We start from the raw sequence: 16944 nt of genomic DNA, 5'->3' as shown, positions 1-16944 counted from the left end.
CCGGAATCAAGCGGGGAAGATAAGTGTCTCTGCCCCCTCCTCTTTCCCCGGGCAAGCTAGTTGTGCCTGGATCAGAGTCTCAACTCCCATGTCTAATAAGGTCAAAACAGGGAGGTAACTCACACCTCCCTGGCCAAAGAGAGGGAGGGATGCACGCTCGGTGTCATCGTTGCCTGCTTGAGTTGAGTGGCACAAGAAATACGCTCATAGATCGGCGAACGTTTGTATCTGCGACGGAGTTCCCCTTGCCGGCTGGAGGGCGTCCTATTGCTGAAGTGCAGAAACAAAGCGTAGCACCTCGTCATTGGAATAACATAAAAGGTAAAGAAAATATGTATAGCAATAAAACATCACAATGAGAAAACTAGAATCACGAGAGAGTCTTGTCCGAGTTGTCTACTCCGAGCGTTGTAAGTTCCTCAGCTAGCGCTTGAGCTGACAATAGTGTTCCAGCGAACTATTCGTCGACACACCAACCTATCGCGAGTCTTTCTGATCAATACGAGCCCCGCTACGTGGATTTCTGTCCGGTTCTTTGTAGTTCATTGCTGGCCAGCTATGGCCTTCGCCCCTGGCCCAGACTTTGGCGCCAAAGTTACTGTCGGTGGTGGTTCAGTTTGTCTTGGTGGCGCTTCATGTGCAACGAGAGATGGTCAGACCGGGAGAAGCAGCGCTCGCACACCTTGCATTTGAACGGCTTGGCCCCCGTGTGTTTGCGGTAGTGTCTCGTTAGCTCGTCAGACCGCGCGAACCGCCACTGACAAGCGTTCCATGTACACCTGCAAAGGAATGCAAAGAGACAGAGAAAAGAGAGAAAAATTGGGAATACTATCCATACAGCTTTCACTCTACTACAATATGTACCGAATCGAATAGATACATAGTTGAATGAATGGATGCGCTTACGGACATTAATTCAGAATTTCATGCGCCAGGTGTTCTATCAAACTAAAAGGTGAAAACTTGAAATGGCACAATTTCGTCAGAACTATCTTTACGAAAATAATCTGGGAGCTTTATATGAAAAATATCTAATGTCATCTTATTTGACATCACGTTATAATAAACCACCAAAAAAAATATTATTGATAGCTAATAGTTTATTACTTTGCTGACACTTATATGTAGACACTGTACAATGATTTAGACACTAAAGCCTATATCATAATTGCATATGATGGTTACAATGCAGCATAGCGTGGGATCAATCAATTGACCGGTTAAGATACTGATTGCTTTTACTGCATTCAATTCAAATGACTGCACCGCATTCCCAATATCAATCAAAAATCTTTATCCTTACAATGTCAAATATTTCATAGTTTGCGCTGTAGGTTTTTTTTTTCTTAATTAATGAGCAAATTTGTTTTGAGAGAAATGCATAGTGATATCATGTACAAAGGACCGTGACCAGCATCTTCTCAGGTAACCACGGTCTTGCTCAATCGCTATCTTTTACTCCTTTTGATTTTATCAAAAATCAAATACTACAGACGAAAGAGAAAGAAACGTAGCAGCTAGTATTCCATTAATGCTGTTTGATCACATTAATTCTTATCTGTACCGAAATAAGTTGTACAGATTCCTGCAAAGAAAGAGCTACAATACGATCTCCTTTCATCATGTATGCATAAGATTCTTACAATGAATAACTTGCTTCCTGTGTGTATAGCTACATACTTACACACACTCGGGGTTTTTTTTTTTACCCGTTATGTTCCCTTAACTATAGTTACTTTTATCACTTCAGTTATTATCACTCGATAGATTGTCACTTTATTTTCAACTATCACTAATATTGTCACACACTCATAATCACACAAACGTACACACACACACATACACGAACAAACACACAGACACATAATTATACACTCAGCTTTAAATGCCAATGCGTGGGAGAAGAGGAAAATTCCATCGTGACACGGCAGTGTTTATATAATACAGTAAATCTGCAAACTTTGTAAATAGACGAAGATTGCCTCTTGAACGTCAGCTTTGGAACACGTTAAGACGAATCAAATCATGTGATCTTAGTGCCACTTTATTCCAAGTGAAATGAAAAGAATTAAAGCAACCAAAAGGTAGGGGATGTAAACGTGAGTATATTATACAATCAAAGGATAAGGCGCTAGATCATCCGCACATATATTGTATTTCAATGATGCCAAAACATGGAAGCCATGACAATAATCTTGATAATATTTCAACCATGTCACTTGTACAAGGCTATTAAGATAGACAAAAACATGCTTAGTTTGCTCTCACGTACGATTGATTCTTTTGTTTAAAAAAAAAATCAGGGCTGTTTTGGCAAGTATTACAGATGAGTTATTGAAACAAAGATGAATTGTTTCTCTTAAGTTTCACCAATCAACTACTGTTCGGAATAAAGTGCTATTCTACTCCTTATGCAGACTACTATAATATTGGTTTCAGAATACACAAAAATGACCTTAAACTGTTAAAGAGTGTGCTGGCTGTGTTTGGAAGGGACTGAATATTGTCTTCACACGATGCGGAGTGTTTACAATGAAATAGACGTTGTGTGTGAACCCTCTCCATCTGCTGTTTATTGTCACTATTTTTAAATCTTTTTCTCTAATAAAGGTAGAACAATCATCGATAATGTGAACTAACTACGACAATGACAGTGATCGAACACTACGCGTCCGTTTATGAGAATGAGCGATAACCGGCCTATCATGAGAATTGTGCGTAAACTGTCGAAGCGTGGAAATTGTACCATGCAAATAATACACCATTTTTTTTCACCTATTCCCAGGCACCGAGCTCGCACTTTGTGGTTTTGTCAATCCTTGGTAATAAGTATAGACACGGATAGCGGTATAAGCAGGCAATTATTTTCGGGTTAAGTGCAATAATGTAGTGATATGATAACACAACGAAGAAAAATATGAATAGCAATCGTTCTTCATCGGTCACTGGGCATTACTATTACTACAACTGATAATAACAACACGACGGTATGACTGGAAGTATCTAGCTTCTATTCTTGATTTGTGGACTTTTAAAATGAGAGTCTTGCGGCGTCACTTGTAGACATCTCATTAGAATGATAAGACATTACTTATTATCATTCTCCTGGAATGAAAAATCTCTAACATTACGCTTTCTCCGGTAGATGAACTACTTCTTAAAATCTATATTCCAGGTTCAATCATAACTCATTCTTATTGTTGATTTTGATAGTCAATACGAATGGGTGACGTCACTTCCAGGTGATGACCTACAAGGATATGGTGAGGTGCTAAATGAACATCGTCTTATTGAAGATTAACGGAGACTGTTCTAACGAATACTTAATCGAGACGCACCGCTTCCAGTCAAAACTCCATCGAAGTATTTTTGAGGGAAAACTACCAAGTAAAAAGACTCGGATGTTGGAACCGCTTTAAAGGTTGTTTCTGTCAGCTCGTGATGTCGTAGATTTCTAGCATCTTTTTCAACACATTTCCTCAATACAAGATGGTGCATCGGACACGTGGTATTTGTCTTAACGGATTTGGGAGGAGAAAGTCATTAGGCGGACGAAGAGTTTATTTATATCCAAACATAAATTTGACCTTTGTTTGACATGTTTCATGCACGTTTTGAACTTGATTTATGGTCCGATTTGCTGCACATGAAAAGCAGGTAAATGGCTAAAACATCGTGCCATATTTGTTTTATGAAATGGTTATTCGAATCTCTCTGCGTTTCCATTACTGTGAATGACTGCTAGAATCGGTCATATTATCTTAGTAATTATGGCACCCTTAATTCTTTTTAATGTTTCTCTAAGGAACAACGTCAAAGAGTAGCTAATATTTCGTGAAGTCATCATGTTTTGGTAGGTAAATATCCCGGATAGTGTTTTATCATGAGCTTTAAGCTTGTTATATGCGCAATGATCGTGGAGGGATTATGTCTAAAAATACCAATGAAAGACACAGCGAGACGCTTCAAAAATATCGGATTATTTCATGGATTAATTATCTCGGTCTACTTCATCGATTATAATATCCAGCTGTTTATTATCACACATCCTTTCGTAATCTGACCGGCATTGAGGTGGCCTTTTTAAACTTTAACAATGTTTCATTTCGTGCGTGCAGGCAAACATAAAAACGTGTCTGAATGTTGTCCGCGGCTTTGTTTTCGTGCTTTTGGACCGCTCAACATCAGACGGAACGGACAAAAAGACGTGTTGCAAAGACGACCTAAAATGAGGTCACGTATAAAGGGAAACCTTCAGACAACATACCGGCGTCTTTCTCTCTCCCTCACACACACGCACATATACATAGAAACACACACACACACACACACACACACACACACACACACACACACGCAGGTAAGGAAAAAGAGAGATGAAAATATAGGTGGAGGGAGATGGATTGAATAGGAAGATGGGTGTTGCGATGGGGGAGGAGAGGAGAATGGACACACATCCAACAAGCAACATGCGCTCAGTGTTTCCACATCGCTTTCTGTTCTCTCTCCAAGAGATAAATAGATAGATACATACATACATAGACAGACAGGTAGAAAGATAGATCAATAGATAGATATGGCATATATATTATATATTCAGATACACAGATTAGATAGGTAGACAGATATATATATATATATATATATATATATATATATATATACTCAGATAGGTAGATAGGTAGGTAGATAGATAGATAGATAGATAGATAGATAGAGATAGGCAGACAACAATATTGGGAGAGAGATAGAGAGATGGAGAGAGAGAGAGAGAGAGAGGGGGGGGGAGGCAGAGAGGAAGGGAGACATTTATCCCATTATGTGCTGGCATACTTGGTCTATAAATAGAAAAGTATGCCAAGAGATATTGTTTGTCCTTCTTTCACAGAAAGCTAAATGTATTATAATTGTGCAGAACTCGACTGAACCTAGAATATCATTGTCTTCTTCTCATATCCCCAGTCTGTCAGACGCGTTTACCGCGCAATACGTATGGACGGGAACACAACAAAAGCGTGTATACCGAGAGCTTACGCCAGAGGAGACGGGTGGTGTATGGATGATTTGCTGACGTCGTATTAAAGGAAGGTGGACCAATGTGGACCAGCTAATTGTTAGAATTTGATATAAGGTATACATTAGGAAGCCTATGTCACAGTCGAGCTGGAGAAAATATTTAAAGTTATCGTCGTCTGTGTGAGGTGGTTAGGAGCTGAACAAGTTCGAGTTATCTCCCTTTAAGTACCGGTATTCATTTAATCATCTGATCATACCGTCACTTATCAATTTACAAATCTGCTCTGTTGTGTTCACATATACTTTCAGCATTCCACCCATTCATCTCCTTTTCATTCATTCATCATAAATAATTAATTTGTTCATCCGAGCACAAATCAGTGTAAAAAAATATACATATATATATCTACCGGTAAGTAAATCCGTGTGACCTTGCTACTCAGAGACGGCATACTACATGTTTATCGCCGCCTTTTCGACGTCTCGATCTATTCACAAGAAATATTCACTTTTGTTTACAAAACATTTTCTTGTGTTTACCTGTATGGTTTCTCGCCCGTATGTATTCTCTGGTGAGCTTTGAGGTGTGAACTCTTCGTGTACACCTTTGTGCAACCTGCCAAGATAATAAAAGGAAGAAGAAAACATTACCGCCATGTACGGATATCTGTTAACATGTTCAACTAAATAACATAACACATATATACTTCACATATACACACACATACATACACACACACGCAACAAACAAACACACACACACAAAAAGGAGAAAGAGTTAAAAAGGCTGGGCTACCGTGGGCGCTTATGTGAGTACGGATCCACCTGAGGTTCCGGAAAAAGGACGGCCAGATGAAACAAAATTCGCGCATGCTTACAAACACAAAGAACATGAATAAATAAATAAATACATCCGTCAAGAGTGCATCAACGAACAAAGGTGACCATAAGGAGACCCAAAATAAAGAAATCTAAATGTTGGAGAGGGACCCTGGTACAGGACTTGTGAAAAAAAAAAGTAGGAATTAAATCACATGAAAGGGCAAGATTTTGAAAGAATGCTTTTAGCTTGTTCAGGACTCTGGTCCTGATTTAACTGACCCTATGGTTTACTGCCAACGTCTTCCCTAATTTTCCCGTACTTGAGTATGTTTTGAGTTGGCGCCTTCGGGCTATTGCTTTGGTTACTACATTCATCCTTTGACTGGGCTCAAGATAACCAAGATCAATTAAGTCATGATTGATACGTGTCAGACAAGTTAATCTAAAAGACAGTGGAATGCACAGTCTGCAATCAGACGTCATGTCATGACCCATATAACTATACTGTACTCTATTATCATACTGCACCCTGTATTAAAGGGACTTTACAGTACTGGTTGAGGTGGGGATTCATGTTTTCAACATTCCTAATTGAGATAATGAGAAACCTCTTATGAAATATGAAAGAGCATGTTATTTTAAGAAGGATTCAACGTTTGATGAAAATCGGTTTTGAAATGGCTGAGATATCAAAAAAAGTGATAGTAATAAAGGTGACAGGCCACACCTTTTATTAGGATCTCTTTGTTTCACCTTGTTTTTTGATATCTCAGCCATTTCAAAACCGATTTTCATCAAATAAACTTTTGATACCCCTTAGAATTGCATGCTCTTTGACATCCCATAGAGTGGTTTCTGAATTTCTCACAAAACGTTAAATGCTAAATCCTCACCTCGACCAGAACTGTACACACCCTTTAATGTGTGCTCTCCGAAATTAATTGTAAAGAATGGGAACAAGATAGATAGTGAGTGAAGAGAGGAAAATCACCCAATGTCGGGAAGACAGGCTGTGCCTAAATCTCGTACAATCGACTGTAAAACTCTTGGTAGTACATCAACCAAGGCGCTCACTGAATTTCACGCAGACGACACGTTTTGGCTACGCCCTCCCTGATATAACGCTGATATAGCAGCGATATATCGGTCTCAATCGGGGCGTCTATATCGAACATACATGTGTGATATCTCGATGAACTGTCAAACCCGGAGCATTATCGGCGCCCAGGTACGTCGATGTAATTCACTGCAAGTTACAAACACACCTTCATGTACAGGTACGATTGCTGGCAACACCTTTTCTTTCGATGTACGTGTATTTTCGACAAAGTGCGAAGAGTGAGAGAGGAGAGACACAAAAAAAAAAAATGTGAAGATACGAGCACAAGAAACTACGACTGAAATTTAGATGCCATTATCGCGATACCTGCCAGACGTTATCTCGGCCGATTTATCTCCATTGGCCTGGCCACCCCTTTTGAGCTATTTTCGACACGAAGAAGGCATAGGTTTTTATCATCTTCTTCTCTCTTCGTGCAGTGTATGTATTTGTCTGCATGTGCGTCTGTTTGTGCTTTTCTGTGTGTGTATGTGTGTCTGTCTGTCTGTCTGTGTATGTGTTTGTTTATTGCTTGTGTGTGTGTGCGATTTTTGTGTGTGTGCTTGCTTTACTAGTGTTACTGAAACTCCTATCATAACCTCAGCATATTATACGGAGCAGATCTTACCAACTGTTTCACCGTTATTTTATGCTGAAAGCTTGTATTCTGCGCTATATTTGCATCCTTGACATAGTGGTAGTGGTATCTAAATTCAATTCAACTAAAACAGACAAACTGCATGGTGATGGAGACGTAGGATCCTATTGAAGACCATCAAAGATTGATGCATGAGATTCAGATTGTTTCAAAAGCCGAGGAGGACTTAAACATCGTAATCAATACAAAATCTCCTCTTAACTCTTGAGATCCAAAATAATTCAAATTGGTACAAGGCTTGGTAAAGATCGAAATTCATGACAGGTTAGTTTTGAATTTAGTTTTGAGATCACTGTGCGCTTACATGAAGTTGGGACTTCACAATGACACATGAAGGGCGCACTTATACGACATGTAAAAGCATGATACTACAGTTCAGATGTCAAGATAGTTATGAAGCAGCAAAATTCCAGTGTCACAGCAGCAAGATAGTGCCCATTATAGAATGAAAAGATACCCTCAAAAGAAGCTAGAAATGCTGAATATGGACACCACAAAATATGTTTTCATGCTACTTTCACGAATGATAATAACTTAGTCTTATACACCAAGGGTATAACCTCTTCAGTGTTAGCACTGCTGCTCTACCAGGGGGCCCTGCCATTATCATCACCCTAGCGTTGCCTGGTACCCATTTATACACGACTCGTTGTTTTCCTTACACAACCGTCGACAACATAAAGCTTCTGCGAATAACGATATATAACTGATCATCAACCAAAATCGCTTATCTTAACATTTAATTATCATCTATCCTTTCTTCCACTACAATGATGCTTGCCTCTCGATTCGTTGGGAACAAAACTTTCAGTCAACCAATAGCGGCTTACCTCGATGTGATAAATGGCTCTTTCGTCTAATTTGTACCGTGATCTAAAATGATGTATTTCTCTGTTTGGAATACTCTCATTTCTTTTTGCCTTTGGCTGAATGACAATGTTGCCCTCATTGATCTTAGCAGCCAGAGCACGCACAGTTTGATCCTTTCAAATGGGGACGGGGTGGTAATGATGCAAGGAGGATTAATATCTGATAAATCCAGTCTTAATGGGATGGTATATAGTAAAGGGATGGTATAGTTTCGGATAGGATGAGACTTTTTTGAAGATCGTTTTTCTTTTTTAAGATAATAAGAAAACTTCCCACGAAATATGAAAGAGCATTAAGGGGAATTCAAAGTTTATCTAATAAAAATTGGTTTTAGAATGGCTGTGATATCCAAAACGAAGTCATCCTGATGAAAGGTTGGACCCACCTCCTATTAGCATCGCTTTGTTTCACTTCGTTTTTGGATATCTCGGTCATTTCAAAACCGATTTTCATCAAGTAAAATTTGACATTATCATAGAATATTGCATGCTCTTTAACATTTCATGCAGGGGTTTCTAAGTATCTCGCAAAAAAAAAATAAATAAAAACGGCATCCTCATCTCAACCAATACGATACCATCCCTTTAAGAATGGCGTCAACCAGCTGAATTCGCGACTGAAATGTTCCAGGGTATAAAGTATAATGTGCGTGATCTCCATCAGTACTCATTAGAGCTCGAGGCGGCCTCATTTAAGCTCTTATGTAGACAGAAAAGAATGTGGAGGTGCATTGTGGAGGAATGACGGGGGAAAAAATGTTGACACTCTTTTGACAGAGATGCCAAGCAACCGCCAGAGGGGATCGATTATACACGACCCGTTTTGAAATCATCGCATAAATATCCTTCTATTACAGTTTCATTATTATGTATGTACAATAGAGGTATCGTTCTATTTATCCCCCTCTATCCCCCCCCCCCCCCAACGCATAGATGTGCTCACTTACATCATTACCCTGCTCTCTCTCCCCCTCTCTCATTAACGACGTTCACTGAAGGTATGCGATAGTGAATTCAAGCTTCTTTTGGACAAAGATTGGGGGAAACTGTTTTCCGACAAACATCGATCATGAAGATGGCAGAGAATCAGACATAAAATGCATGGCTCTTTGATCGATTGTTATCCAGAGGATGAAAACAGAACACGGTGGGAGGAGGGGGGGGGGGAAGGAGGGGCGCTTAGGGGTGGAGAAGGGGGTAATGATGGATTTCATGCGTGCCTGGCATGAATTCACTTTGATATTTACGACGAGGTATACCTCCTTGGTATTGTATTCACTACACGGAAGTTTTCTAATAGTCTAACAAGTGAATTCCAGCACAAAAACACATGAGAACTGTCGCAATTTTATCATTTTTGTTGTTTCTGTTGTTGTCGTAAAACTGAACAAAACATGGTGCATTTTTCGGGCAATGGTTTTCTCCCACACACATTCCTTGACTTCAGTGATTGGCTCTCTAGTCAGCGATGTTCAATAATGACATGCATTGTCGCTTATCTACAAAAACCATCAGTTGATAATGACGTGGAGAGTCGATTGAAAAAAGAAAAAAAAAAACCACAACATCTCATCCTATACTCAGCACAAGGTGCATTCGAGTCATTATATTCCACTGCTACCTCCTGTCAATTTTGTTACTAATTAAACATAGTTCTACCATTTATGAAAATAATTTTTTTTTTCTGCAGTAACGAAAACCTTTAACAGATTCAAACCGGCCGCGTATTGTCGGTGGAAAACAACTGACGTAGTAATATGATCACAGTTGCAGAGTTTGAACTTGTGACTCTTTACGCTCAGTTCTACCTCTCTGCTTTCATCTATATTTTGCATACACAATGCTTGATCAGCGGTGTGATTATTTTAAGCTTGGTCATTCTGCTGCGACCAAAGACCTTTCTTTACTAATCAAATCTATTTACTATGACTACTGTTTAGCCAAACATAATACAGTGGCGGATCGGGGGGGGGGGGGGGGGAGTGCGCCAGGCGCGCGTCCCCTTTATTTTTTGTTAAAACAAAAGATATCAAAAGAAAAAATGGGGGAGGGATGAGTGCTCCCCCCCCCTTTAATATTGTATAGGATCCCCCTCTTTACGGAATTTCTGTATCCGCCCCTGTATCAGTAGCAATACCATATCATTTTTTTTTTCACCCAACCATTTCAATCACGTTTCATTTCTTTCACTTAGCATCGTGGTGGTTCAACCGAATTAAACTGTGATTGAGCTGTATGATGTTAAAATTGATGAAGCAAAAAAAAAAAAAAATACACAGTTTTGAAACACTAGCTTTGCTATCAAAATGGTATCAACGGTCTATGACCAACTGTCACCATGCTAAAAAACAACAACAACAAAGTTTACAGAATGGTTGTTTAAGTGGTACAGTGTGAATACAGAAAACAAACGAGGACGATTAATAGGCCCATTTACAGATATTCACGTTTTGAAAGATCCAACCATCCTTTCCAACAAAATGTGTTTTCATGGCTTCATTTTCTTCATTAAATTGAAAACGCTAGTGGCATGAGGGACCACGCAGCCTATGATGACGGTTGTAATAACACGTCAGTAAGTTAAAAAAGACGCACACACAAATCACTAGATCTTTATGGCATTTTCATGATCAACATTTCTACATCTCGAAATACAATTGTTATGCAAATGAAAATAATGATCAACGTGCCACCAATAAAAACCCTCTGGGTGTTGAGCATTATTGTGAGAATATCCCTGCTATAGGATGGCCAGAAATGTATCTAATTCATTATTTTTCTTTTCTTATGATACTGCCGCAAGATAAGACATCTAATTCTTCACAAATACGTTACTTGTTGGCCCATGAAGAACTGTCACCACAACCATTATTGCGGTTGTGAGGCGACAGAGGAGCGATTGCCCTTATTTGTTCAAGATTGTATTTCAGACATGTAGGGTGACTGCGTCTGGTTTTAAATTGGAGCAACTGATGTTGAATAAACAAAATATCTAGTACACCTGGCAAAAAAAAAAGAGACACAAGAATACAGCTGAGATATCATCTAATCCCTGTACCTGTCATCACTGGCACACTCACAAAAAGTCCCATAGAATTGCTGCTTTGGAATTATAGTCATGAGGATTTCCAATTGTTCCCACCTCATTGACTCTTTTCAATGTGGAATCTATATTGTCTGGTGTCATTGGGTCAAGTTCGTTCTTCATGCGCCAATGGGCATATCCAATTGTGCCTCTGCTCTGTAACTTTAGATATTTATGTACACATATTTGCGTCTAGCTCATTAAAGCAATCAAGCGGTAATGAGGACGTCAAATTGTTGGATATATTTAGTAGATAAATAAAGACTAGAAGTACGCAACTTCTTTATGAATCGGGTCAAACCTTCTCCTTTTATAAAACGGAGATAATAACAACGCAAAACATTAGTCACCTTATAAATCAGATCTGGCCGGCTAACCGTCAAGGCGTTTGTCTCTGCGTGTTAATGGTATTCAAACATTTCTCCCTGAGAGTTGTATTCATTCCCTGCTTGCTTCGGACCATTTAATGCAATGCAATGAAATATAATGAGACAAGCGTGCCTGCTAATCAAATTTAAGTGCATAAGCCTCATGAGTCTTGAATGTTAAAGCAAACACTTTTTTGGACTGTTGGAGAAAAGTGTTGAGTCTGCTCACGACTGACTAATGTTCGCCACGAGTTGGGCTGTCTTTCTTACACATCTCGTGTTTTCTAAATTCAAATTTATTCAGTTCACTGACTTCTTTCATCCCAGAATAGCCAATTCAAAATTTCCATGGAAACAAAATATTTGTTTCTGTTTCGCTACCTGCGTATGCCCTCTATCTCAGTGTCCATTTTTTGATGTTCGATGCACGGTGTACATGAGGCGTGGGCGGAGACGCTTACAGGCTCAGATCAAGGCTGGCGATTGTTTCATATCCATCACGCTCCATGCTGTTGCTTGAACGAAAAAAATGTTAATACCAGTCACGTTGTTCAAGTTCAACCCATCAATATACCCCCAAAAAGTACAAATACGTCATTAATGTTCATGAGACTCTTTTTTGCTGTTATTGTTTTAAGCTTGATCAAATGCTAGTCTACAATGTCATCCGGCTTTAATCGACGAAGTCTTCACTCGTGTAAATAATAGAAAAACGTGACTCCAGAACGCATTCTTATGTCTCATCTTTAATGAGGGGTGAATAATTCGCTTGGAAACCGTTTTGTGTGTGTGTGTGTGTGTGTGTGTGTGTGTGTGTGTGTGTGTGCGTTATTCATACCCATTACACCCGATGGTGGACTGTACTTTCCAAGAAGAAGAAGACATCTCTTCAACCAACACACTTCTATGAAGGTGCATACACTTATAAGACAGGCATCACTTTTGGACTCTCCGTCAACAGTAACTTCTTGGTTTTTCCAAAGTTTATTCAACTTCCTTCCCTTTTTCCTGGTACTTATGGAACCAAAGGAGGTACTCCAATTAATGGGATTGGCAATTGTGAGCGAAGCGGGATTTCCTGCCTCCCTTTCTAGGGGCTCCTAAGTGATCGTCTCAATTCAACATCTTACAAACAAAAGAAAACAAAAACCGGAGGGAGAAACATTAATTCTCCTAGCGGGATATTTCCTATATAAGAGAGAGAGAACGGGGAGGGAGAATGAGGTTTGGTCATGAACAATATTGCCGCGGGGATTAACCTGTTTTGGCCGGAGGGATCATCACGGGATTCGTATGGCTCAAGTCCGGGGATTGTGCGGCGGGGGATACGGGGACCAGTTGGCTTTATCCGGGTCATGTTTTACCACCAAAGATGAAAGCTTCGTTAGCTGCTCAACTATTTCATTTGGATGTTTGTTTGTTTTGTAAGGTCTGGAATGAATAAAAAATGAGACTCTTTATCTCACAGGCTACGCAGTATCAGTAAAGTTATCAAAATTTCTTCGGAAAGTGTGTACCTATGTAGAGAAATGGCAAATTGTTTCTCATTATTATAGAAAGGGAAATCATTTCATCGCAGTGGAGGATGTGAAGGTGTAGTCTTCATCCGAGGGGAGTAAATATTAACTTGAAGGAGAGAAATTGGAAGAACAGGGTATAGTACGCCATGAGAAGGGAGTCTCTGGAAAGAGAGACCAATGTGAACGAGGATTCATGAAATAATCATGAGATCTTGGAGTATCATGAAAATTAGGGAGAGAGTTAGTTGTACAACTGTGGCGTTGCTGCGCCAGTGAGTCAGCACAAGTTAAATGCATTGATCATGGGAGTTATTCGCGCAGAAATATTACAATCCTTCAGTCTATTTGCACCATAACAGACCTTCTGCTCCATGACATTGTCCTGAGAGAAAAATCACAGACTCAAAGAATTATTCAATGGATTGGGTTGTCTATCTTAGAACGTGATAAATACATGTATTTTACGCGATATAAGCGCATTATTTTCATTGATGTATTTTGTGATGTCTTGGAGTGTGCCTGTGCGTGACTGTGTGCGTGCGTACTACGCGTACGAGTGTCAGTTGTCGGCTGCTCGCAAAATTCCTCGGGAAAGGAAACTCTTCTAAACTACACCCATTTTGCTTCAGCTTTTGTCTTATTCAACAAATATTTACAGAGTGTGGAGGAAATCATTCTTGGAATGTTTCTTTCGGTCAATCCTAGTATATACATCGTAATGATCCCACAAAATCGCTCCCGCAAAAAGTGGAGAGAATATTCCGGGCCATTATGCTGCACTGTATTGATGCCTACTACTTGGAAACGAAATTAATTTCCTTGTCACACGGCATATGCCAAGCTCCTATTACAATGCCCTCTGGGCTAGGCAATATACGCAAAGCACATATTGATTCAACTCGAACGAAATAAATATGACGAACAACTTTTTCTACGTATCGAATAGCATGAAGGCATCTGCTCTCCCGCGGTAAACAAACAAGTGCAACTTGGTCACTCAGTCCGTGTTATGGAACCATGATCAAATGCACACTACTTGGTTTACAGTGTAACCAAAGATGACTCTTAAAACAAAGGTAACTATTCATCTACGACACAGAATTTAAATATTCCTCAAACGAAGTTTTCTGGACGGGAGAATGAAAACACTAGTCTTGTTCGATAATCTGAAAGAAACTTCTAGCACACACACACACACGCAAAATATTCATCATCAACAAGACAGCAGAGTGTTCAAGATGAGGGTGAAGAGAAGGGCAGCTGTGTCAACTTTTTGTAAATCATTACTGAAGTTTGAAGTGTTTTTTTATCGAGTGTTTCTCTTCTTCTTTACCTTATATACCTCTTCCGCCCCTCCCTTTCCATCTGTCTCTCTGTCTGTCTGTCTGTCTGTCTCATACACACACACACACACACGAATACCATCAATCACCTTACCTCTTCTGTCTATCTGACTGTCTTCCAATCCGATTAATGCTGTATTATCAATTGTCTATCGATAGATGTATCGATTTATACATCAATTTATCTACATCTACAGTTGAGATTTTACTACGTTTCCATCCATATGCATATAATACGTCGTTACTGTCGTTTGAAGCCATTGGCGTTACTCACAGCAATATGAGGTATTAATTGCTTATAAACAGTATAATGATTGTTCTCTAACGTAATAACAAGTACAGACATGCTATGTGTAGAGGCGACTAGAATATCTTACTCTCATTTTCTCCTGGACTTTGACATAATTACTGTTTACAATATGCTTTTATATCAACTGCATTAATTTCTTTAATTTTAGTCAAAGATGCACATAGATTTGGGATGATATTTACACATTAGCTATTAAGTGTATCTAGAATTACAAGTTCTGCTTTGCAGTAGATCACTCTTTTCAAACATCACGTTTACTTTCCTGTCAATCTTGCAAAGTTTCCCTTAACAACATACTTGTGCTTTGTGAAATGTAGGTCCTATATGGTTTTATGATGTGGTTTATGCTTAGTAAAATGGAAATAAACTATAATTGCGACTAAGTCGATCGTTCGTGCAGGGGAAAATCGGTTCAAAACTTGTTATAATTGTATGAACTTTTTAAATTACAGGGTCATGACATTGCTTCTCCATTGTGTGCCCGGTTAAAGCTAATGATATGAAGTGAAACTTAAATTAGATACGGTTATCATGGTTATGTCGAAATCAAGAATGAACGTTTTCTCCTCTAACTCACATCAAATAAATGCAATAATCCCTCGAATATAAAAGGTCAAAAAGGTAAAGACTGCAATGTCATGCTAGGTGATGAAGGAATGATGATGTCCTTGGAAGCAGTCTTTTAGGACTGAGATCATTCCTCTCTAACTCCATCTCTCTCTCTATCGATCTCTCTTTACCTTTGTTTCTTTCATTCTGTTTATCCACACATTTGTGATTTCGAATAAGCAAGCAAACACTAACAAAGAAAGGAAGAGCGATGAAAAAAAAGTACAGGGATATCCCACACCATCCCTCCCCTCTCTCATCTATCAAAGACCAGCCATTTTTGACAGAAGTCATCAATCTCTCCTCCTTCTCCTCCTTCTTCTTTACATCTTTCCATGGTATCCCTCCTCATCCTCCTCTCTCCCACCCCTCCCCCACCCCCTTCAAGCTCTCCCCCCCCCCCCCCCACATACACAGCACATATCTACAATCACCGAAAAGGTACCTCCTTGCTATCACCAGGGAGCTTGGATGAGACCTCTTCCCACCTCCCTGGTATCATCGGTGGAATCACGGAGTACTGGTATAAATCTTCAAGATGTGACGTGAGAGAACCAGGGAACGTGATGAGGACGATGAACTTTATAAAGCACCATTCCATGAGACTATTGTAACTGTCCCTTCCAATCGTCATTCCAAGGAGGTACCTCCTTGGTCATTTCCCACATTGCAAAGTCAAGATTCAATTTCAAGTCCTCTAACGTTATAACCATCATTCGTTGTTCATGGTATGCACTGTGAGCAGAGACAGAAGTTACTTGTAGAGGGATGTCTTGTGGAAGGATCACGGTTCTTCAAATGTCTCGTAATACAAACAAAAAGACAAAAATCGATGTTAATTTGGGCAATGACTTTTGAAAAGACTACACGTCCTCTTCCTCTGTACGTAGAGATGATCCTGGCATGTTCAGTATCAAGATTTTAATCGTTTTGATCTCACTGTAAATTATCCTCCTCACTACAACAGCTATCGATACTGTAAAAGATGACAATCTTAATTGAAGTATAAAAGTTTTGAGAGGAGCAGAGCGGTCCCACATCACAAAAGAACTCGCTCTTACCAGGGAGGTGTGAGAACCAATATTCAATCAAATTCACACTCAAACCTTGATGTATGAGATAACATTTCAGGATCGCGTGAGTCTATAATCTTCATGGGACAGGGAGAGTAGGAGAGAGAGAGAAGTCAATAATTGTATATCAAAACATGTCTCATGCGTGTCCTTCATGGTTGCTGTCGTTCAT

At 39.5% G+C, this 16944-nt stretch overlaps 1 protein-coding gene across 1 annotated transcript in view; it reads right to left on the bottom strand.

Annotated features, from left to right (window-relative positions):
- Positions 1–391: 391 nt before the first annotated feature.
- The window catches only part of LOC139733013 (uncharacterized), a 38144-nt gene continuing 21591 nt past the window's right edge, over positions 392–16944 (bottom strand). The window contains exons 3-4 of the mRNA XM_071643856.1: positions 5557–5632; positions 392–779 (exon numbers count right to left, since the gene is read on the bottom strand). Coding sequence (XP_071499957.1) covers positions 596–779; positions 5557–5632 — 260 coding nt within the window. The 3' untranslated portion in view covers positions 392–595. The remainder of the gene's footprint in view (positions 780–5556; positions 5633–16944) is intronic.

This window comes from Diadema antillarum, unplaced genomic scaffold (genome assembly GCF_040938485.1).
Source record: "Diadema antillarum isolate AM-2024a unplaced genomic scaffold, OU_Dant_1.0 seq00000460_RagTag, whole genome shotgun sequence".
Lineage (NCBI taxonomy): Eukaryota > Metazoa > Echinodermata > Echinoidea > Diadematoida > Diadematidae > Diadema > Diadema antillarum.
Note: the sequence above shows the minus strand (reverse complement) of the source record. Positions and strands in the feature narration are given on the sequence as shown.